The 24,949-nt window shown below is 37.8% G+C and overlaps 1 protein-coding gene across 1 annotated transcript; it reads left to right on the forward strand.

Moving 5' to 3' along the window:
• The first annotated feature begins 240 nt into the window (after window positions 1-240).
• Window positions 241-24,200, forward strand: ETNPPL (ethanolamine-phosphate phospho-lyase). The gene is made up of 13 exons (XM_072119319.1): window positions 241-414; window positions 5,706-5,824; window positions 5,992-6,151; window positions 7,990-8,064; window positions 8,306-8,399; window positions 9,828-9,944; window positions 13,581-13,663; window positions 14,557-14,782; window positions 16,457-16,611; window positions 17,889-17,978; window positions 18,471-18,601; window positions 23,058-23,122; window positions 23,458-24,200. The coding sequence occupies exons 1-13, from the start codon at window positions 359-361 to the stop codon at window positions 23,572-23,574; spliced, it is 1,488 nt and encodes a 495-aa protein (XP_071975420.1). The 5' UTR covers window positions 241-358; the 3' UTR covers window positions 23,575-24,200.
• The last annotated feature ends 749 nt before the right edge of the window (window positions 24,201-24,949 follow it).

Consider the following 24,949-nt stretch of genomic DNA (forward strand, 5'->3'; position numbering starts at 1 on the left):
AACTACTTAACAGCAGGTTATACCTTCACAAACAAAGGCATGCATCGTGTACTTTACATAGCAGAACTATTTTAAGTCTATGTTACAGTTTTGAAGTTTTTAGAAAAGTTTTTTTTTTTTTTTCAGGGAAAGTTAACCATTTGCTAGCCTACAATAACTGGAGGAGTTGACATCAGGCAGAGGCGTGCAAGGGGCGGGGAGAAGGCAGTGTCCTTAGAAAACTCATCAGGCTTATAAATAGAGTGAGAGCATAAGGCAAGAGAACAGTTCTTTCAGCTCAAAGCTGCTAGTAATACGACTGTCCCGAGAACTCAGCTGATCTGTAGTTTTGTGCCAAGGTAGACTAATAGCAGCAGACATGTGTGAGCCATACTCCAAGGAGAAAACCATTGAAATGAGGAAAAAGCACATAGGGTAAGTACAGATGCACAACTGCTATCTAGACTATTAACACTTTATTTTGGTACAGAATAATAATCTGGACATATTCTTTATTAGAAAGGGTTGTAGATTCTTTGTATGATTTTATCGTTTCTTAATTGTTTGTTTATGTAATACATAAATATAATATAAATGAATAAACACATGACATAAGAAAATGAAAAGTCATGCTAAATTGTAACAAATAATAAGCTGTAATGTTTGTGTTTACTTCTTAAAGTTTGATGGTAAAAGAGAAAGTATAGTAAAAAGTAGACGAGTCCTGCTAGTCAACTGTCCAGGAGACACATCCTGATGGACACTAATAATAATTATCTGTACATTTTAAGGGATCATCTATTTAATAGGTATAATATGTATAGTGCTCTATGTTGGTACTGGTCTATTAAAAGCATCAGGAGAGTTAAATACACAGCACCCCTGTCTCTGTATAACTGTATGGTGGAGAAAGTGGTTTAGTGCCAGCAGCTGCAGACAAACCACTAGTGAGGCATTTCCTAAGAGAACAAACACAGCAGTAAAAAAGGAAGGAGGCCTTTCAGGGTATAAAACCATATGTCTTAATGAGAGAAGAGAGGAAGTGTGACGTTGCCTATATACATATATGCTAAGCTAATTGCAACTCCTTAAAAAATATCAAATTTTTTCCCCTATAAGGCAGATTTTATATATTTTGTTGCAGAATTGCTACAACTATTGTATCACATGATTCCAATATAAATCATGATGAAAGATAGACCTATAGATGATATAGAAAGGTCTCTTAAGTGGAAGCTTGTTTCTTGTACTCTCACACACAAATAGGATTATATATCTCTAAAGCCTGCTAACAAAAGAAGGCAGGTAAGGTTATGGAGGGGAATTGCCCTCAGGGAAACTCATCTTTTCATATATGATGGTCAACAGTATTTGGTCAGTAAGATCTGTCATGGCCTCTTTAGTTTGTTGTTGTTAGCTTGTTTTGCCTTCCATAGGCATATAGAAGGGACCCCCTGAAAATGCCATTAAAGGCTTCACTTGTTTTAATGGTGAGCAATTGGCTGTAGATTAGTTAGTTATGTAGGATGAAATAATTACTTTTAAAAGTGAATATTATAATAACACCCATAAGGTGGAGTATTTAAGGATTCCCTATTTACACTCTTATATAGACTCATTGCTGCAACCTGGCAGGGTATCCAAATCGTCCACATAACAGCACACAACAGCCATCTGTTCTTGGGAAACTCGTGCCTTTTAAAGACATTTTCTAGGGCTCGCTTGCTTATACTTCCCTGCTGTCTGCCCATAGAAGGCTGAGGTACTTTGACATGAAGAAATGAAATGCATAAAGAAATGATGGCAAGTGACCTGCACCCATTCCTACTTGCAGGACGGCTTTGTCCATGACTTTCTTCAGTACTGCTGACCCTCATGGAAACTCAATCTACTGAACATGATATAACATAATCCGAAACTTATTTACTCTATTATATTAGTTAGGAAAATGCTAACAACAAGTATATTAGATGAAAGATACAAAGTGTTGAAGCTCTAGGGGAAGTGAAACTTTTTCTTTTGTTTTGTGGGTATGATAAGTCAAACTAGCTGTGGTAATAGGGATATAAACATTTGCTCATTTATTTTTAGTTGTTTAATGGCTGAAACTCTCACTTTCACTGGAGTAACAGAAGTGAGTAGAATAGAAAGAAGTGTTACTTTTATGACCAGAGCTCTGCAGCTGTACAGTCTGTTCTGGCTGTTCCTGTCTTCTCTGCACTTCCAGACAGTTGTTTTCAGTGGAAGCAGAAGTCCACACATTGTAATCATTTCTTATGTGTTCCCTTCTTCCAAGCTTTGCAGGCAGTAAACAAACTTGTTATTGCTTAGTAATTGTTAATTTTAACAAATTGTCAAGAATTGGAATAGTGTAGCAGCTAAGAACACCAATTAGGTCACAAAGATCTGAAAGTCCTGTTTCTAAAAATGTAGTCCTGGAAACTCTAAAGTAATTAGTCTAAAAGACTTCTGGAATTTCCCCCACCCCCAATGTACATCCTGTCTCCTCTTGGATTAGTGTATTGTCACACACACTGACATTTATGAGCATCTTTTTATTTGCACACTGTCTAAATGAGACTCACCTTCGCTTCAGTATCAGCTGAGACTCACCTTAGCAAATCAGCATCAGTTGGCTGAATATGTCCCCTACTTAAGAACACCCGACTACCCCTAGTTACAAACGGACCTCTGGATGTTGGTAATTTACTGTACTTTAGCCTCAGGCTACAATACACAGCTATAACAGTTATTAATGGTGTCTGCAATTAAACATTATTGTTGATCCTGGTTCTTATAACAATCCAACATTTCTAAAATCCAATTGTCGCAGAGACCAAAAACATTTTGGCTGGGGTTACGATGATAAAATATACAGTTCAGACTTGCATACAAATTCAACTTAAGAACAAACCTACAGAGCCTATCTGTGTAACCCAGTGAATGCCTATATTATAGTTACATTTTAGTCCCAAAAAGCGTTTAAAGGGGTTTTACCATCTTGGCCTCTTATTGGTCACCCGATGATCACTAGAATCCTGGTCTCACTAATTGAATAAAGCTTCAGGCTGAGAATGTATCCTTTAATTAGTGTTCTCCTGATCAATAGGGACCCGTTCACGTGATTAATGGGGTCCCAGTAATTAGACCTCCACCAAACACCCTGAGGGTAGAGGATAACAATGGAAGTTGGTACAACTCATTTACTGTGTGTTTTTAAAGTGGTATTCTCATTTAGGACATTTCTAGGATATTCATGAACAATGCCAATCTACAACCTTCTCAACAATGGAATTTGTGGGTATCTCAGCAAAACCCATTAGTTTTGAGAGCAAAAATTACACTATAAGCAGTTTAAAGGTCATGAAAGAGCTAAACTCTAAAAACATGTGATCAATAGTTGCAACCAGCCATTTCTAAAAAAAAAAAAAAAAAAACACAAAAAAAGCAAATAAATATATAGTATAGAACATAGAATGCGGCGATGAGGATGAAAATGTCACAATGTGATGTCAGTTATGACTGAAGTTTAAGGATAATACATTATTCTTCTCTTCATTCTGTTCTGAGCTTTTCTCAGCTGATTTCCAGCAAATGCCTGTTAATATTAGCGGAAGACTATCTGTCTACTCATTATCCTCGGTGACAGCTGACTATAGCTATTTAGTCCCTACAACCAGTCTGATCTGGTTTTGCACACACCATGATAAACAACTAAAAGTGTGCAGACTCAGACAAAGAAAAGAAAGCAGGGATGGTTGGCATTGTTACTAGTTTGTTTATTGAGGCTCTACAGCCTGGGTGTTAGTTTTGGTTGTTGCACATATTGAGCTTTAACAGAACACAGCTTGCAGATCCCCACGATGACCCCCACTTATTTGTTAGACAATATGTGTATTTAAACATCAAAGCCCTGTATATTTATAACTTTAAAATCAGGTTGTTGTAATGTTCTATGTATCACATGATAAAATATCTCAAAATAAAAGGGAAGTGGCACTTCTTGCAATATTATCGTTACACCATAACCCAAGAGCTACTAAGGTGCCTGTGTCTGAAGATTTTTACAAAAGGATTGTTCAACATTTGTAAAACATGGGAAGACCTGGTTACTTTATTGTACAAATAGCACCTCACTGAATTCCAGAGCACATGTACACTGCACATGTACAATGCATAGGTGCTGAGGGAGGGTGACAGTCTGTAAAGCCAAATCACAAAGGGGCTAGGGTAGCCTCCCAGGCTCAGCTAATTTAAAAAGTTTATTTTAGAAGGAAGGAGGCCGTGAATACCAAATATGAAAAGATTACCACAGTCACAGTGCCTGGATCTATGAGTTTATCTTGTTTTATTTTGATGGTAGATTTCCTTTAAGTGTGGTATTGTAGCACAGCACCTTTCACATTTAATGGAGCTGATATGTACACCACACAAACCCTATACTTGGATGTAGTGTTGCTGAAAAAGTACCCAATTTTTCAATTCTGTACAACAGCTTCAACAAGTCCTACAACTACTATCTATGCCCCATACATGTCAGGCTATATACCCTGAGTGCTCAAATGTAAGTGCAAACCACTGATATTTCACTATATTTAAAGCTGTTACCCTCTCCTAGGCTTTCCACTGAAAGAGCAGTAAGGGTACAGGCACTACGTTGTATTTTGTATCCTTGGTATATGCATGTAATACCGTTCCCTTACTTAACCTTAGTTCTATACTGTACGATTTGCATCCAAGTTTATACGCCAGGCTTATTTTGTGTAATTCTCGCCTAGAGGCAAAATCATGCACTCATATGTGATATTACCCCCTAGACCAGTGGTGGCGAACCTATGGCACGGGTGCCAGAGGTGGCACTCAGAGCCCTTTTTATGGGCACTCAGACCATCACCCCAGGACAGAGTTCACCAAACACTGAATCTTCCTGCAGTCCCAGACAAATTAAGAGATGCTGCTCTCAGTGCTATTCGACACTTAGTTGGCTGTTTGCAACTGCGGGAAAAGTGAGAAGGTTTTGACAGAACTGCATTATCTTTGGAGGTCATCATGCTGGACCCGGCCATTCTTCCTTTACAGGGAGACCCTGGAGAGAAGCTACAATGATAATCTGAATTTGCACTCCTTCTTTGAACTGGTGGCTTCAGACCGCCGATACAATTGAAAGATGTGAAAGAACTGGGAACAATAAGTTACTGTTTAAAATTTCATGTTGGCACTTCACGGTAAATAAGTGGATTTCGGTTGTAGTTTGGGCACTCGGTCTCTGAAAGGTTCGTCATCACTGCCCTAGACATTCTCATTTTATCATCAGATACAATGTAAACAGTGAAGTATTCAATATATAATGGTGATATGTCTACACATACAGCAGTTGTTTGTCACTCCATGTAATTATACACTTATCCTCACCTTCCACTCCTTGTACCAGGAGGTTGTTTTTAGAAAGTGACCCCTCACCTTTCATGTGCAGTCTCTAAAATAGTTATGGTTTTCAAATGAGACCTGATAAGTAACTTCCACTGACTTAGAATCCCTGTTTAATGTATTTAAAGGAAATCATCCATCGGATTCATGCCCAGCAGCATGAATACAGCTATATGTTTATTCAGATTTTGGCGCTATTTTAGTCATAAAATTATGCTTCAAATTGTTTAAATTAAACACAAGTGCTTCAGGGGGAATAGAATATAATGTAATAATTTGTGTTATTTGTTTCCTTTCAGACCGTCTTGCAAAGTATTTTTTTCAAAAGATCCCATTAAGATTGTATGTGCAAAAGGACAGTACATGTTTGATGAAAGAGGAGAACGATACCTCGACTGCATAAATAATGTTGCTCATGGTAAGTTCATTTATTAACTATAACCTACAGTAAGTCAATCTACAAATACACACAATAGATCCCATAGCACAACTTCTGGAGGTCCTGTCTGTATGATCTCATTGGATCATTGTGTTCTTTTGGCAGCACTTGCACATAAATAATGCATTTGTTTCCCTCACTTCTAGTTGGACATAGCCATCCGGAGGTGACAAAAGCTGCTGTCAGGCAGATGGAGTTACTGAATACAAACTCTAGATTCCTGCATGACAACCTTGTCCAGTATGCTGAAAGTCTAACTGCAACCTTCCCGGAGAAGCTTTCTGTCTGCTACTTTGTTAATTCAGGGTATGTTTGAAAATAACCTTTTAGGTTTTCTCTATTCTTAGAGTAAGCAAGCTTTAGGTGTTTTTCCAATCATTATACCTTAAAGGGATTTTACATCCCCAAAACTATTGATGACCTATCCACAGGAAAATCCATTAATAGGTGATTGGTTGGGGGGCACCCCCACAGATCACCCCTAATACACTATAGACAAGGCTGGAAAATGACAGCTCTGTCCAAAATGTCACATTTTGGACAGGTGCCACTTCCAAATGAGAATATTGTAGGGATGGTAGGGGTGCCAGTTTTTGTATCCTCACAATTACCAATAATGTCTTTTTTTTTTTTTAGCCCATAATAGGTTTGGGCCCTAGATAACCCCTAAAGACCATTCACACAATATTTATGTTGCAACATTTAAGTTCCTTGATAAAACGTATATGTTTTCTTGCAAAGTGTCAATTCTTGATGCAAGCCCCAGCCCAGTGCATTTATTGTAGTAGTATGCCCAAAGAATCTTAGTATAATTCCCACATTGAGTGCCAGGAATCATGACTGAAGCATCACGTGACTCCTCATGATAAATCAAGCAATTGGGTTTTGAGAAAAATTACTTTATTTGCTTAAAAAATGTTTCTAATTAGACATGTTGGGGGTGATGATATGTATTTAGGCATCTGTAGGAGAAATTTTCAGCTACAATATTAGTTATAGTTTTATCCCCCACTTACATGTACAGTATCCACTAAAACGCATCACAAGTAATTGTGCTACTCACTAAAAAAACAAGAGAGCAGTGGAAAATATAGCTATCTCTTTTCTGATATTGATTTTTTTCTTCCAACAACCGAGTGCGTTGAATGTCTCACTATACGACACTGAGTGACGACTATAATTAACATTTGTACAAAAACGATAAGAGGAAACCAGCAGCTATGCTCCAAAGTTCCCAAGATAATTATTATCAAGACACTAAAAAGAGACCAATACTATACAATATACATTAAGTAATAGAAAAACTAAGAACACTTTGCTGTGAATTATAATTACAGCTCTGAAAAATAATTTAGATATTAAGATATTTTATTGAAACACGTAAGCTTTGCCTGTAGACATTCCTCTCTATGGGTGTTCTATGGATTTTATTTTTATCCTATAAATTGCACCTAAAGCTGGATCATCATTTTTTCTTTGGAGTATATTTCCATATAAAGACACTGGGGGAAAAACCCTGAACATCAACAGCATCAAGCAACGTATATGCCAGTGGAGGCTCTGGGGGACAGATGCAAAGTATTGCATCCATTCCCAGCCTCTGCTGAGAGTAGATATAGGGACACTTATATCACTGTGAAAACACCCTGAACTTGACACTAGCCAATCACTGGTCCTAGCCCTCCATTTTAAGGACTGATTTTGAAACCTGCAAGTTCTGAATATAGCCTTACAGATATTAACTAACATACTTTGTCAGTTGTGGTGGGTCTGCTATTAGCATTAGCTTATTACCAAAGAAGTTTCACAAGATTTGAAAAACAGTTTTATACCAGTCCGCTGTTTGTGTGTCATATTGAAGCTCTTTTTCTTCTATGGATCTGGGTTGTAATATCATATACAACCTATGGACAGAGGACACGCTGATTCTATACTATTCAATATCTGGCCACAGTGACATAGATATGTCAGATATATCCATGATGAAAACAATTAAATATATTAGAGTAAACTATTTGTTTGATCAACAGAAATAAAAAGTTAAAATGTATTTCATAAGTGCTTTCTATCACTGAAACATTGTGTTATATTGTAAAACAATTCTTATATTTTCCATCCTTTATTTGTGTAATTGCCTCTTGCAGGTCAGAAGCAAATGACCTAGCTTTACGATTGGCACGGCAGTACTCTGGACACAATGATGTGATAACCCTTGACCAGTAGGTATTACAACGCCACTATAACCAGAGAACATTTATTGTGTTTGCTCACTTCATCTGTGACACAGTAGATTATGTGCATTCATGTGTATTACATGATTTCTTCTTTAGATTTATTTTCAATTATTCTCAATAAAATAAACATAGGTTATGAGTATAAAAAAGCAAGAATACTGGTAGTGATATTCCTCAGTGATATGCCATAGAACATTTATACTATATTTGTCATTATTTTCTTTAGTGCTTACCATGGACATGTGACGTCCTTGATTGACATTAGTCCATATAAATTTCAACAGCTGGGAAAAGAAGCCAAGAAAGAGTATGTGCATGTGGTGAGTGTTCATCTTCACTTGTGTTAGAGCATAAAAACATTTTATGTATTATCAAATGGATTTTCTAACCCCCCCCTAAAAAAAATGTTAGGGCTATCAACACAACAATGATTGGTTGCAGCGGACATGAGGGTCACATGTCCCTGTCGGACATTATACCTGAGCCCATCAAAAATTGTGAGGCAGTCATGAATTAGTGTATTTAGTATTACCGTAAATATTTCATTATTTTATGATGCTTTCATATTTTTTTTCTTTTCAATTTGGGGTGCCTGGACAAACCCTTCATTCACCAAAAAATAGTAGCCAACCTCGATTCAATTTCATGCAAGAAAATGGTATTCCCATATAACAGGCAGCGAGTCATGCTAGGTTACATCCATAACTTCCATGAAATCAAGATAACTTTTATCATGGCACAGCTATGGGGGTTGGTATCTTCCATATATTTGATTGTATTTGATAATACAATCAAATACATGGAAGATAACACACCCCATCGCTGTGCTATGATGTTTCTGAAGCTTCTATAAATTTTCATTCGGGCTATGGAAGTGACTAACCATAGTCTCTTAATGCATAAAGGGGGGGGTTCCCACAAAACATATGGGATAGGGCCTAACTTGCTGATCAGTGGGGGTCTCATGAGAATGGGGGGGTCCAATGGGGTCTGAATTATCCCAGTTGGACCCCTTGTCAGTCCCCTTTATACATATCTGATTTTATATCACTTTGACACCGGAATAGAAAATAGGTTGTTAAAAATAGTAGAAAAATTCCATAGGTGGGCATACCGCCTATCTTTAGACGTTGCTGCAGTTTTCCTCTGCTCCCGCCCTAATTGCAGTTGCAGGACCAGGTCTCCGGTTTATTACCACATCTTTCTTCTCCGTTCCTCACAGCTGAAGCATCACAGTGCACAGAGAAGGAGAGCCTGTGCTTCTGCCGGCAATACAGGCCCAGTGGTTATGTGACCACCGGGTCTGTAGGGGTCAATCAGAGCTGTTGGGTGTGATAAGATATAGACTAGCTCTGATCCAACATCTATATCCCACAGAGGGTAGTTTCCCCTTGTAATTGTGGCTCTTACAGATGCCCCCAGTTACAGGTGAAAATTTAAGTAAAAAATAATGTAAAAAAGAAGAAATAAAAATATATGGAAATGGCCCCAGGGGTCTTTTTTGTCATCCTGGGTAACATATAAATGGTCATTTTGTGTTAATTTGAAAACTGAAAAAAATATATTAAATATTACAAATATTATTATTATTAAACCAATAAGTATGAAAATTTGTTAAAAATAGTGCGGTCAATAAAGCCTTTTAAGGCCTGGTCATAAAGGGGTTTATAGCCTGTGATATTTTATTTTGATATTTCCCTTGTTCTTTACAAATGTTCAAGTGGTCACAAAATGTTTGTATTTTTCAGGCTCCGTCACCTGATACCTACAGGGGCAAATACAGAGAGGATCATCCTGATCCTGGTGCAGCATATGCTGATGATGTAAATGAAATAATCAAAGAGGCTCACAAAAATAATCGAAAGGTTAGTGTGGAGACACCTTACAAATGTAGGCCATGAATATGTGGGTGTAAGTTTCTATTCTCATATCCATGCGTATGTAATGTCATTTTTAAATATTCCAATTGTTTAAAAATGTTATTTATATTTGTTTGGACATGGACTACATTGCCATGCAAAAAGACATCCAACCACAAAATAGCGAGAGTATTGATGACAAAAATTGTTATTGTATATGTATTCAATATGTATATAAAGCGTTAACGCAATATATTATATATAATGTTACATTATAGAGGGATGGATAATTGTTACTTGTAGGGGAAACTTTGCTTAGTATTTGGCATGAATATGTGAATGACAAAGTTCTTAGAGAGCTAGTATTATTTTAAAGCACTTACCATATATACTCGAGTATAAGCCTAGTTTTTCAGCACAAAAAAATGTGCTGAAAACCCAAACTCGGCTTATACTAGAGTAAAAAAAATATAGGTTTTACCAGGTTTTTGTGGTAAAATTAGGGGCCTTGGCTTATACTTGGGTCGGCTTATACTCGAGTATATACGGGTACTTTAAAGTTTTGCTTGTACTGTATGACTCTGCTGTAATAAATTGGGAACATTAGCGGTGACATTTAATACCCGCCTTATTACCAGTATAACGTGTCCAGCCTGCTACACATACTGGACATAACTAACCTAAAGAGAGGAAATTGAACAATGGTATTTTCTATGCTAGGCTTGAACCTTTGTTCTAAAGTGAAAGGCACTCCCCTCTTAATAAATCAGGTGCATTTTTCACCTTCCATGCTGGAGACTCAAGTGTCAGCCACCTTGGAGCTACAATATACATCAGATTTCTTTCCTTCTTTTGTTCCGTATAATTATTGGTTTGGGGGAGCAGGACAGCTAAGTCACGAATTTAGCAAAATTAAGACCACAAAACTGGTAATAGACAATTCATAATTTTCCCTTCCTCTTGTACACACTGCAAGTAAATCATTGCCTGTATTAAAGGCAGAGAAAATCTACAAAAACTTTGGTGAATCGATTTGGTGTATATAGTGATACATTAGACCTTTATTTTTATTTCTTTTTAGGCAGATCTAGTATTTTGTTTAACTTGTTTGCTTTTTTTAGGCATATTTTACTGTCTCTGGTTCAGGGTGTTACCCATCCGAAAATATTTAACAACCACAGCTCTTTTGGGACTGGATTTATTATTCTTTGCTGGGGTATAAATTTTCCAAGTATGTTAAGGAAATGTTCCTACGCATCTGCTAAAGACTACAAGGATATCCTGTGATCTGGTTTAGGACCTAATAATGAGTCCTTCTACTGCCAAGGGCTTTGGATTTTCAGAACAAAATGTAATTCTCATTTGTTTCCTAGAACATTTGCACAGACGGCATTCTGCTGCCCGTTTATCGCTGTGATTATTTCATTAAGTAAAAAGATACAAAATTCTAAGTAATTAAACCCCATAACAAGGATCATATGTATGTCACAGGCCGGTAGTTAAGTGACCGTTCAATGTGTGATTTTAGTTATCTATAAAATGAACTCCATAGCTTATTATTAGAGGGTAGGCATGTTTTTAACTATACAATAACAAGAATGGAAATTGGGTGGCATATAGATAGATTTAAATTACTATGTATACGTTAGCTTTATAATAAGCCTTTGTTATAGGGAAAGAAAGACTTGCATTCATTTGTGGGACAAAAGGATGGTTATGAAACACAAGCCTCGCTAGCCCAGAGCACTTGTTTCCCACTCATTTATTCATACTAATCTCAAGAGACTGACATAATGCTGTACAATACTTCTTCTACAGTAAGGAATGTATGGATCAACCTTTGAAGACCTCCTTACTAATGGTCAGTTTTTCTTTTCCCTTTTCTCCTTTTTGCATATTGTAGGTGTTGCTGACGTTACCCTGTTGCTGACCAAGTTCTGCTAAAGACTTATATCTCTCCTTTGGAATACTCCATGATGTTGCACTGTAGTGCTCTCTTCAGCTGTATAATGTATATATTTACTTGTTCACAGCTTTGTGTTTTCAGATTATGGGTCATGATACTATTCCCAGTGATGTGCTATGGTGTACAAAGAAGGCAAAACTGTCTAGTCTGTGATTAATCTATAGACCAAATAGAATAATAATAAAACATTTTTTAAAAGTCTCCAAATATAAAGGTAAGAGAGAGCTTTTTAGTTTCCACGGACTGGTTACCATGATCTCATAAAATGGCTATGAATATCCATAGCTAAACATAGAAAGAGATGACGGCACTCACTGGTTCCAAAAGCATGAAAAGCCGGAACCTGTCTGTTTACCCCCCTGCATGCTTCCCCACCAATAAAGGACGCTTTTCATGCTTTTGGAACCGGTGAGTGCCGTCATCTCTTTCTATGTTTATGTATGGATATCTTCTTATATACATTGATTGAGCACCGCTGGAAAGTCCTGCCGTGATCACCGCTGCCCCTGGAGAGTTGGGCCACGCGTTGGGCTGTCGGCGGTATCGTTGGGGCTGTGCCCGCCAGAGACTTTTCTCCATTTAATATTGAATATCCATAGCCACTTCAAGGAACATCATGGCGCACCATGAAAAGTTAAAAAACTTGAATTATGTCAGGGAACCCAATTGAAATACAATGAAACACACTTAAGACTCCACACAAGTTTACCATGAGAAAGATGCATTCATACGCATTTTCAAAAGCTTAATTTGCATAGATTATTCTTGTGAAGTGACCTTTTTCTTTATATATGGAGACTTGTTAACCACCCATTTTGAGTGTCTATTTTTACTGTATTTACATTTATTTCAAATGTAAAGGACATTGTAATGCATAACTAGTTAGGGCTGGGTCTTCCTCCACATAAGCATGACCATCACAGGCTGAAATGCACATAGTTGCGTATCTGTAACCTATGGCAGCCCATACATAGTGTGACCTGGAGTGGTAGATGCATAAGAATTGTTACCCTTTTGCGAGGCTGCACTTGTCAGACAGCACATCAATTAATCATAATTCACATACATTCACCTCAACGAGGACACATCATATATGGGAACCATAATATGTTAAAGGATAAGTGAATTGTTGTCTTCTAGACAACCCTATTGCTTGATGCTTGTGGTGGAAAAAGAGGACTATGAATGAAACATTGTATGTGATATTTTGTCAACAACTTTCAAAATGATGGTGAAAATACATAAAAAAATGATTACAAAAGCTATGAAAAATATATATTTTATGATTTTCACAGCTGGAGAGTTTATAACATTGTATTTTTGAAGGCATTCTTACCATTCATAATGATATTGGATTTTTTTTTTTATTTCAAATAACCTTTATTTTCGCTTTCTAGACCTAGAAAATTATCAGTTCTTGATAATGAATCCAACAGACTGTAATTGTAGCCAAGAATGGACTAAACAATCACATTGTATTGTTCAGTGCTATTGGGAGTCTTCTTGGCTTATGACGAGTAGTGTTGAAGACAAAATAATGATGGCCTTGGCCATGTTTACTTTCCAATGTACCAAACTTTGTACCAATTATTTTGCATTCACAAAAGGTTACAGGACTTGAACACATGTTAACAGTCCGCTAGAGCATCGCCCTTATCTTCTCTTTTCTTATATAGATTGCTGCTTTTATTGCTGAATCCATGCAAAGCTGTGGAGGTCAAATTATCCCACCACCTGGCTATTTCCAGAAAGTTGCAGAGTATGTACCCAGTTTAAGAAGGATTTATTTTGATAAAATGTAGAAGAGTTATCACAGGCAATCATATTTCTATATGCATCATCATTTCTAAATTGCCATTATAGTATAAGTACAGTAAAGAGCAAATTACATTAGGAACTACATTAGTCCAGAAGTGGTGAGACTATGTGAAGTCTTCCTGTATGCTCTTCTTTGGTGTAACACATCATTGGTCAATGATAGATATATAGATATTTACTATAATGATATTTTTTAAAACAGCATTATAATTAAGGGACATATCAACAGCTGGAAGCTTGATTGCAATATATAATTTACAGATAATGTGGAATGACCATAGTAATTACTAAACACATGGATAGGATTCTGAAATGGGGGCTATTCACCACTTACCGGTGTCAAGATTTATCTACTTTTCTGACTCAATTCTTTCAAATGTCATAAGGAATACATTATGCTGTACTATGTATACATATATTACATATAGGCTGTGTGTAGCCCTATATGGCTTTCCCATGGACCTGGGATGGGAAAAATAATTTGTACAATAATTAAAGCAGTGCTTTATATCTCTTCTACATACGTACATTTACCTAAAAATATAAGTATAATGAAATAATAAAGTTTCTTTATATTCCCCTTATAAGCACAGCTTTTGCAATTCAGGGAATGATGTTATAGATATGGAAATAACATTACTAGGCAGAGCAGTAATATTATTGTTCAGTAGCTATACATAGACATAATATAGGTGCGTCAAAATGATAATTTCACTACAGTCCCCAATGACTCCAAGAAAGTTATGTCTAAAGACTACCTGCCCCCTGCCTACATTCACTGAAAGCTTAGCTGCTTCTTTTCCATGCTCGAGTGTTGTATTTCTTTCTGTCCAGGTATGTACATAAGGCCGGAGGAGTATTTATAGCTGATGAAGTTCAGGTTGGATTTGGACGAGTTGGAAAACATTTCTGGAGTTTTCAGCTACAGGGTGAAGATTTTGTACCGGACATTGTTACCATGGGAAAACCTATTGGTAATGGACATCCATTGTCTTGTGTTGTAACAACCAGAGAAATTGCAGAAGCGTTTGGAGCAACTGGCTTGGAGTACTTTAACACGGTAATAATCTGTTAAATTATTTGATAACTACAGTTTGATTATAACTGATTGGTCCATGAATAACACGTGTATAAAGAAACAAGTGACCTAAATGTCTATTAATAGAAGTCCATAAGTAAACCTCAGTTTAAAGGAAACCTACCATCTTGGATCTACCTATTAAGGTAGATCTGGTGGCAGGTACAACTAATGAATGACATGGGAGCCCTTTTTAGGTCTAATCCTTGGCCTGTAACTTTATACATTTTTAATCACCTAGTATGCAAATATCTGAAAGAGGCTACTGGGGCGTGGAGTAGCCGAAGCTGAAGCTACACGGCGCGGCTACTCCATGCCCCAGTAGCCTCTTTGGATCCTTTTACCACAAGATCTTCAGCGCTCAGCTCCTGGTAGCTGCGCACACTTGTCCATGCTTTGCATAGACTGCATAGAGTAGGTGGCTGCGCGTACTTGGCTCTGAAGCAGGCGTTATTAAGCATGAGCAGTAGCTCTGGGTTCGCAGCCGAGTATGCACAGCCGGTGGCTCTGCATTGAGAGTCTATGCAGAGCTCGCACACGTGCTTGCAGCTATCAGGAGCTGTGCACTGTAGATTTTGTAGTAGGAGGATCCCAAGAGGCTACTAGGGGGCGTGGAGTAGCCGTGCCGTGTAGCTTCAGCTGCGGTGACTCCACGCCCTAGTAGCCTCTTTCACATATTTGCATCTTAGGTGATTAAAGATTTATTACGTTACAGGCCACTCAAGGATTAGCCCCAAAAAGGGATCTCATGCCATTCATTGGTTGAACCTGCCACGGATCTACTTTAATAGTTAGATCCAAGATGGTAGCTTTCCTTTAAATTGTTATGCATGAAGGATGCTTTTCTTGCATAGAGGTAAGTAGTTCCCATCTAACGTTTGGAAAATAGAATGCATTAGGGATTCTATGGGATCCCCTAATCAGTAATATCATTGACAAAAATCATTACTGTGCCCTGCTCATTCTCCTGTAGTGGTGTTTCATGGAAATAAAACATTTTCTTTCAGATTCCAACACTAGATGCAATGGTCTATTAGGGTTTCAACAGCAGATCACCCTATAATCAGCACATTATCAGGAGATCCCTTCTAATACAACATGATTTTCTATAATTGATCTACTCTACACAAGTGGGGTGTTTTAATGATACATTGGGGGTCATTTACTAAGGGTCCGATTCGCACATTTTTGTCGGGTTTCCTGTATTTTTCCGATTTGTGCCGTTTTTCCCTGAATTTTTCCTTGGATTTTGGCGCACACGACGGATTGTGGTGCATCGGCGCCGGCTTTCACGTGATGGAAATCGGGGGCGTGGCCGTCGGAAAACCTGACGGATTCGGCAAAACCGCGGAATCTTTTTTAAAAAAGTGTCGCTTGAGACGCGCTTACCTGCACCCAGGATAGGATTGTGAACTCATGCGAACCCAGCGGACTTCAGCGCAGCAGCGACACCTGGTGGACATCGGATGCACTACCGTAGTGAATCGCCGGAAGACCCGAATCCTCGACAGAGAACGAGCCACTGGATCGCGACAGGACCGGGTAAGTAAATCTGCCCCATTGTGTATGATATTTGCAACATTTCAAATAATGACTTTCACTTTGCCATTGATTTTTATTCTGTTCTAATTCTATTGCTTTTTGGTATGTTTGCAGTTTGGAGGAAACCCTGTGTCTTGTGCTATTGGCTTGGCCGTGCTTGATGTCATTAAAAAAGAAGATTTGCAAGGAAATGCCATCAATGTTGGAGATTACCTTGTTGAGCTTCTGCAGGAGCAGAAAGAAAAACACCAGATGATAGGAGATATCAGGTAACAGTGTGCTCATCTGACTTGACATTTACAGATTTCTAACATACCTTGCTGCGGGACAGGGTCACCAGCTGTCCCACTGTATGGCCATATTTCTCTTCACACCATTTCTTTCTATAATACAGCATGAATATAGCAGCATTCTTTAGGAAAACTAGGATGTTTCAGATTTATTAACCATTAACACTTCTAGGTAGCTCTTAGCAGCATGATTGCAGCTATATTTTCATTAATGAGCTTTTCTCCCGTACTTTAGTTATAAAATAAGTTTTATCTTTAGCTATTGTTGATTTTTACACATATTTGTGATTGCTACAGCTTTCTTTAGTGTTGAGAATTTTGTAAAGAAAATTACAAGAAATTATTCATTAGTCATCATTTTTGCTTTTCAAAGAAAAAGTTTTAAATTATATTTTTTCCTTTTTGTCTAGCTGCAATATACAGGTAGTCCCCAACTTAAAGGACGTCTACTACCAGGATGAAGGATTGTAAACCAAACACACTGACATACTGGTGTGTGCCCTCTCTGGCAGGATCTGCTCTTCTTTTAGCTTCTTATGACCTGTTTTTTTTTTAGAAAACAAGTCTATTAAAATTATGCAAATGATTCTGGGGGGCTTATGTTAAAGGAGCCCCTCAGGCTCATTTGCATAACCTTTAAAGCCTTTTTTCTTATGAATAAGGGCATAAGAAGCTAAAAGAAGAGCAGATCCCGCCAGAGGGGGCACACATCAGTATGTCAGTGTACTTGGATTACAATCATTAATCCTGGTGGTAGATATCCTTTAAGAGCATCCGACTTACAGACGATCCCTAGTTACAAATGGATCTCTGTCCCTACTCTGGCCTCTCTGGAGGCCAGTAATTTACTGAATTTTAACCCAAGGCTGCTGTACTGTAAGGTATCTGCAATTAAGCTTTATTTTTTATACTTGTCAACCCTGAATTTTCTACATCAAGTTGTCACAGGGACTAAAAAATACCTGATAAATTACATGTCTGTTTAAGGTAACTGAGCATCCTAAAGCATTATGATGGGTAGAACTAATTATTGGGTGGGGGTTTAATTAGTTCAGTAAACTTCTGATAAGTGGAACTTATGCTAATTATTTGTGGAATGTAAGAGATATAAATTATCATACCAGATTTCGACGGTATGTCAAACCTTGATAAATCAAAGTATATAAAGGGCACAATTGTCTTGCAGAGTTTGTAGCTTATATTGGATGTGTATGATTTCTATAACTCACTCACAGTATTCTTCTCAATTTTCTCAGAGGTGTTGGATTATTTGTTGGTGTAGATCTGGTTAAAGATAGACTACTGAGGACTCCAGCTACAGCAGAGGCCCAGCACATAATATACAAGTAAGTGAGGCATTCATTAAAAAACACAAAAGGACTATTTACTAAGTATAGGTTTTCCAATAACCAGGATCTCTTATTTCTTTTATGAGACTGTTCTTAGAAATCTGAAGTGATAGATGCTCTTCAAAAGCTATTCACATCTGATAATATGTAATGCAAAATTTATTGTGTTCACTTTAACTGTTCATTTATGCAAAGTTTGTTGAAAAGTTGGTGACCTTTTAATGGTACATGCTGCACTGCTTCCCAAAAAGCATTGTAAAGTGCACCTCCAAAACATTGAATTGCCATTGTAATACAGTTTGCCACCAGTCTGACCGCTTGTCCCATGTCTGGTTGTGGTTGCCCTGTTTGCTGGACAGCTTAATGACAAGAGTATTTAAATATGAGCTGTTATCTAGACAACATATTTCAGTAATATCATTGGTTGCTACCCTTTTGTACTGTAAATTTATGGTTTTGCATTAATGATAATATTATTGTACATTTTAGGTTGAAAGAAAAACGGATTCTTCTAAGTGCAGATGGTCCACATAGAAATGTTCTTAAGTTTAAGCCTCCTATGTGCTTTACAAAGGAAGATGCTAAGATGGTGGTGGATGCCATAGATGAACTGCTTACTGGTAAGTTTATTCAAAAAGACATTCTATCGCAACCAGAAAAGCAAATAAACCAGACATTCAAATACACAATACCATTCCTTTAACACTGCGGACCCTCATTCTCTTTATTGTTGAGATAACCAATACTGGCTCACCATCAGCCACCAGCTTTGAACAGGTAGTATTTCATTTTATATCATAAGTACAAAGTGAAATATAACACAGAATGGGATTTTTAGTGGAATCTTGGATACCAAATCAGTCTCCCATGCTGGTGTTTGCCAAGCCTGAATATACATTGCAGCTGTGATCGGAACGGGTAGGCACATTCAGCTTAGAATGACCATCCTAAACTTAATGTGCCCTCCCTCATAAGATCACACCTACAACACACCTTCATGCGTGGAAGGTACCAGCGTGGGAAAACTGTCTGGGTATCCCTGGTTTTATTGACAGAATAGTTGTTCTATATGTTTGCATGTAGGTTGAGTATTTATACATATAAGAACGAACGACTGTTGAAAAGAAGCTATCAGAGAATTACTAAATGCCACTGCAATCTACAAAACCTTGTCCATTGCTGATTACTGCACATATCACCAGTTTCCAAGGCAGTTTGCTTTATCTGTACTGACATGCATAGTAAGAGCATAGAAATATGAAAACAGTGAAGACATAAACAAAAACATGAAAGAATGTTACTTTCCCTTTTAACAATCTAAGACTCACAAACACTGCGTTTGAGCACAGAAGTGAGTCATTTGAATTGTTTTAGCACACAAACAGATGTACGGCTAATATCTTTTAACTTTTACTGCTGTGAGAAAAAGAAGCTAAGCTTTGTGTTATTGACTTCTACAAAAGTAAATAAAATGACAGTTGTATTGAGTTTTTTGGTGGCTGACTAATTTGTTTTTCTCAAGAAAGACTGATTATTGTGAACCATGACTTGGGCAAGCAACATTCAAAAAAATACAGTATAAGACAACATAAATTGACTTGCCACACAATATTAAAAAAGCAGAGATGTATTCATATGAAATCACAAAGACCTTTACAAGTGCTGTTCATGCAAGGCATCCCAGAAACATTTATAAAAGAACAAATTTGCAGGGTAGAATGGTCTAAAACAGTATTCTCCAACCTTTTTGTATCTGGGGACCGGCTGCACCTAAAAAAATTTTTCCTGGGACCAGGGCTGAGTAACCCTCTTACTATTGTCATTGGAAAAAAATTGTGTGCCCCACAAATATCTAAACCCAACTCATATAATGCCCCCTTTCCTGCAACCTCCCCTCTAGAGTCCCTCTTTTTTTGTAGGCCTTTTTTAATGTCTTGATAAGTAGATGGCTACAGAAAAGGGATCATTATAATACCCCTTTTTCAGTAGCAACCCCCACACACCTATAATGTCCCCTTGTCTTTGGTCTTTTCACTGAAATGTCCCCAGCTGTGTTCCCCCAATGCAATGTCCCCAGCAGTGCTCCCCCCCAATGCAATGTCCCCAGCAAAGCTCCCCCAATGCAGTGTCCCCGGCAGTGCTCCCCCCACCCATTAAAATGTCCACAGCAGAGTCTGCCACCCAAATGCAATGTCCTCAGAAATGCTCCCCCCACCCAATGAAATGTCCTTCATGTGGATGTGATAAAAGAGTCTTCATGTGAAAGGTGTATGAAGAGGGCTCACGGGCTGAGCCCTATTCATACAGAGATGGGCTTTGCTGCATATCGCAGCAAAGACCCATTGCTAACACCCGCGGTCGATGCTTGCACTGATTGCGGGTGTTAACCCGTTGTTTGCCGCCAGCAAACTCGCCGTCGGCACTCCGAGCGTCACGAGGCTACATGGTTTCTGCAGATTCGTTACAATGAGCCAGTGGCTCATTGTAATGAATCATGTGCAAAAATGCCATATATTGCAATACTGGAGTATTGCAGTATATGGTAGGAATGATCAGACCATCTAGGGTTGATGTACCCTAGATGGTCTAAGAAATTGTGAAAAAAAAATGTATAAAATATTAACAGTTTAAATCACCCCCCTTTCCCTAGAACTGATACAAAATATAATAAACAGTAAACATCACAGACACATTAGGGATCGCGCATCCCAAAATGCCCTATCTATTAAAATATAAAAATGGTTACGGCCGGCGGTGACCTCCGGAACGGCAAATGGCGCCCAAATGTCCAAAACACGACTTCTACACCTTTTTATTTGACATAAAAAATGTAATAAAAATTATCAAAAGGAGCAAAATGAGTGAAAATACCCTGCGTCCTTAAGGGGTTAATAAAATAAGATATACTTACCTTTCACCTGCACTGTAGATATTTAAAGCGAACCTGTCACATGGAATGTCATTTTTAGCTTGTTAGAGGTTCCAATTGCCTATGCTATGAGGGGGCTGCTGCAGCCTGTGTAAGTTTCCTCTCCTCCACACTTATCCCACTCTCTCACCCACCTCCCCACATCCTGTCATGTGCATTGAGCAGGCAGAGGAGGGAGGGGCAGGGTGGAGGAGGGGAAGAATGTCTGAAGAGACACAGGCACGCACACGCTACATGGTAGCTACATGGCGACTCACCGCATGCTGCTAGCAGGGAGCCAGGTAATGTAAAACAAAATGAATTAGATGATGACAAAGGCATTTTTAAAATCAGTATAGCATAGACTATCAGAAGCTAAAGATGAAATTCATTCCTGGTGACATATTCCCTTTAAGAAATTGGTTAAATTTATTAATACAGTCTAAGTCTTAGATAAACCTCAAACTATAGACCTAGTCAAAGATATCCTCAATGGGTACCTATCATTAGAAGCCCTTTTTCTGGCTTCCCATGTTCGCCTAGAGAATAGTGTGCACATTGCCAGAGTGCTTTTATAATAAAACTGGCTTTTTCCAATACAAAATAAAAGTTTGATGAATGTTTACCTCGCTCACTCAGAGCGTGTCCCATGGGAGTGGCCACTTAGGATGCGTCTTTTTCAAATAGGAAGGATATGGGTGTTTTTAAAATTTGAAATGGACACATGATGGAACGGTTTCCCCAGAGCGGGAGAGGAAATCGGTTCTCACTGCCATCTCCCTTGGGACACTGCTCTGCAGAAAGAAAGGTAAACTTTCATCTAACTTTTATTTTTATTAGAAAAAGCCAGTTTTATTATAAAAACACTCTGGCAAGGTGCACACTATTCTCTATGGGGACATGGGGTAGCCAGAAAATTGGCTCCTGATGACAGGTTCCCTGCAAATTTACCTCAGCAACTGATATTGAATGACAAATATGGTGCATCTTCACACTATCTGGTCTAAATTTTCGTCCCCTCCCCGACTTCCCCAGCCCCAGTGTGCCCGGTCTGCCCAGTGAAAGGGAATACAAATTCTTGTGAGTAATTAGATTGTTAGATTGGGTTTGTATAAAATTGTTACACAAAGCTCATAAATGTATTTGTAAGAAATCCAGGTAATTGCAAAGTATTTACTCACTTTTTGCTATTGTATTAACCCCCCACAAAAAAAATTTCTCCAACATATGTCATGAAAAGTAAAAAACTGGCAAACTGACTCTCTTTAACAGAAAGTAAACAACTGACATATAGCAGCTTGATGATGGCTGAACTTAGGGCTCAAAGGCAATGCAAGGGTTCTATATTTCTTGCCTTGCAGTGTCACATGGACAATAACTATCCAATAGATAAGAGGGAAATGAACTCCACCTTCTGCATTCCTGAACGAACTATTTTTACCTCAAGGAACTTTGATCTTCTAGCCTTTGTAAACATATGTAGCATTAGCTTTATCTGTAGTATTTTTCTGTTTTATTAGGTGTTTTCACAGCCTGATCACAGAGGAGCTAGGGTAGCCCATCAGGCTGATTAGAATAATTTAAAAAGTTGATTTTAGATGGAAATAGACAAATGATAACACATATAAGAAGTCATAGTGCTTTGATCTATGAGAAAGTGGCCTTGGTTTATTACGCTTGATTTTGATGGTAGATTGCCTTTAATTAGTAGAAAATCATCGTCTTTGGTACAAATATGACAGACAGGCTCAATAGTTTTCAAGTTCGATTCATCAAATTGGGGGTTGGCCAAAACAAACAGAATTTACCTGTATGCCAGAAAATCAATCAAAACACCCAACACCTCATGATATGGAAAGAACATATAACACTGAAACAAGAAGCCTGTTTGGAGACACAATTGTCTGCTTAACGTTTCATCCATCCATCTATCTATTCTTCCCTATACTGATGCTTGATGGCATGGTGCTCTCACTGTGCAACATTAGCTTACTACTTAGTATGACAGAGTGTCTATTTACAATTTCCAAAAATTACCTCTAAATAACTAGTATCAGGAAAGTTCCTGCCCGATAGGTTTCACTTGAAGTCCAGTTAAAGTTATTACTTTACTATGTTTATGTGACTTTGTGTACTATTTAACAAAAACACATCTTGTCTGTCTCTAGCTATTGAAGGAGCAACAGGAACAAAAACATCTATGATCAATGAACAGGCAACAAACAAAAGAAAGGTAAGTTTCCAACCATGCTGACCTTTTGCATTGTGCCTTAATACAACATACATTAAACAACATAAAGTTCACAATTATAGAGAGTTTCTTGTGAATACTTAGATTGCATGCTACATCGAAGTCTTTGCTATATACATGTGATGTATATTTATGTTTAACTATATATTATTTATATCAAATATCTTTACATTTGTTGCTAATTATATCCAAAGATGTCTTAATTTAATGTGGCACCCCATCCATTTTAAAAGGAGTCATGTAGTCTCTTGCCACTTAGAAGCATGTTTTTGTCACTTTTAGCACATTTGCAGCTCTTATAATGTTTGTCTTTACAGGATACAATTAATGCACATGAGAACACCAACAGTGTACATGGCAATGCCTGCAGAGCCCTAGAGAATGGATTTCACCCAGAAACCCATCCTATAAGCAGCAAAAGATTAAGAACCTAAACCAGATGCAAGATTCCTTTTCAGTAATCAACTCTTCCAGGATAACACGCCAGTCTGTAAATGTTTGGTTAATATTAGGGATGCATGGTTTTATTACAAGCTGTATTGTATGTGTGCCTGTAATTTCAATATATAATATTGGAATAAAGACTATATCCATGTTTTAATGGCTTAAGCATATAACGAATTTTAATACATTATGTTAGGGCGATGCCATCAGATGTCCTTATTTCTCAGACACCATATTTCATCACATTATCAGCTTTTTCAAATTAATGTGCTGAGTTTTTCGTTTAGTTTAGTCCATATTATTTGTACAGCTATTTCACAATCCAAAGTCTAACCAATAAATCATGCAATTGTGTAATCGGAACAAACTTTCACTTAAGGCGGAGAACAACTTTGTAGAACTGCATAGTTCATGAAACTATCTGGAGAATTATTTATGCTATTCTTTACTTACCGTGTATGTTAATGGGCTGTGCATGTTGAATACTACTGTACTGTAACATTCAGCTCTCTATTATCAGCAATAAACTCCATTTCATTTAATAATGTTTTATAAGTTGTGTATTTTTAAACATGAGCTTATCTATGTAATAAAGAAATGCCAAACCTTTTATTAACTCATTAGTCACGGTCACTTTTTTTGTAGATAGTGTCGAGCCACATGATGGTTTTGAGATTTGTTGCAATGTTCATTAAAACTGTAACAAAAACTTTGGTGTTACCAATATAAAAATATATAACTGTATCCATTGCCTGAGGTGCCATATGTGGGCTCCTCAGCACTTCATGCTTAACAGATATCCACCCATGACCCCTCCCCCCCCCCCCCGAATCAGTTACTCCGTCCAATAACTAAACTGAAAAAGATGTTAGTGTGTAGGGAAAATGAGGTAGTAAAAGAATGCTATACATCCAGTACAACCAGTGTTGTAGTGAGACGCCATCTTAGTGGGGAACATGCAAGGGGGCAGTTCTAGCTGCATGTGGTGCCTTCTCCTCAATCCCTCCTCCCCTCCTGCTTAATCAGGGTTAGGGAACTAGGAAGAGGCTGATGGAAGGCCAGAGAGGGATATGAGTGGTGGGTGGGATTGAGGAGAAGCTGTCTCATGCTGATTGAACTGACTCCCCCCAGGTGCTCACCACAGACCGCTAGCAGGGAGTCAGGTAATATAGAATAATCTATTTAAAAAACACTTGATTTATTCTTATTTTGAAATGAGCATGTCATAGGGTATTGCAACGTGTCTTTAGGTAAGAATTAGGAAGAAAAGAACATAATATTTAGTCTATAATGTGTCTATAAAGGGACATATTAAGAAATTTTAGTACAGTTCTAATATTTACTCCAAATACGTATATTCTAGAT

The sequence above is a fragment of the Engystomops pustulosus genome, chromosome 1 (genome assembly GCF_040894005.1).
Source record: "Engystomops pustulosus chromosome 1, aEngPut4.maternal, whole genome shotgun sequence".
Lineage (NCBI taxonomy): Eukaryota > Metazoa > Chordata > Amphibia > Anura > Leptodactylidae > Engystomops > Engystomops pustulosus.

Coding starts and splice junctions, on each gene's coding strand:
- ETNPPL (XM_072119319.1), top strand. CDS start 359: ATGTGTGAGCCATACTCCAAGGAGAAAACCATTGAAATGAGGAAAAAG. Junction 6,152..7,989: donor TGCTACTTTGTTAATTCAGG/GTATGTTTGAAA, acceptor TGCCTCTTGCAG/GTCAGAAGCAAATGACCTAG. Junction 16,612..17,888: donor CAGATGATAGGAGATATCAG/GTAACAGTGTGC, acceptor CAATTTTCTCAG/AGGTGTTGGATTATTTGTTG.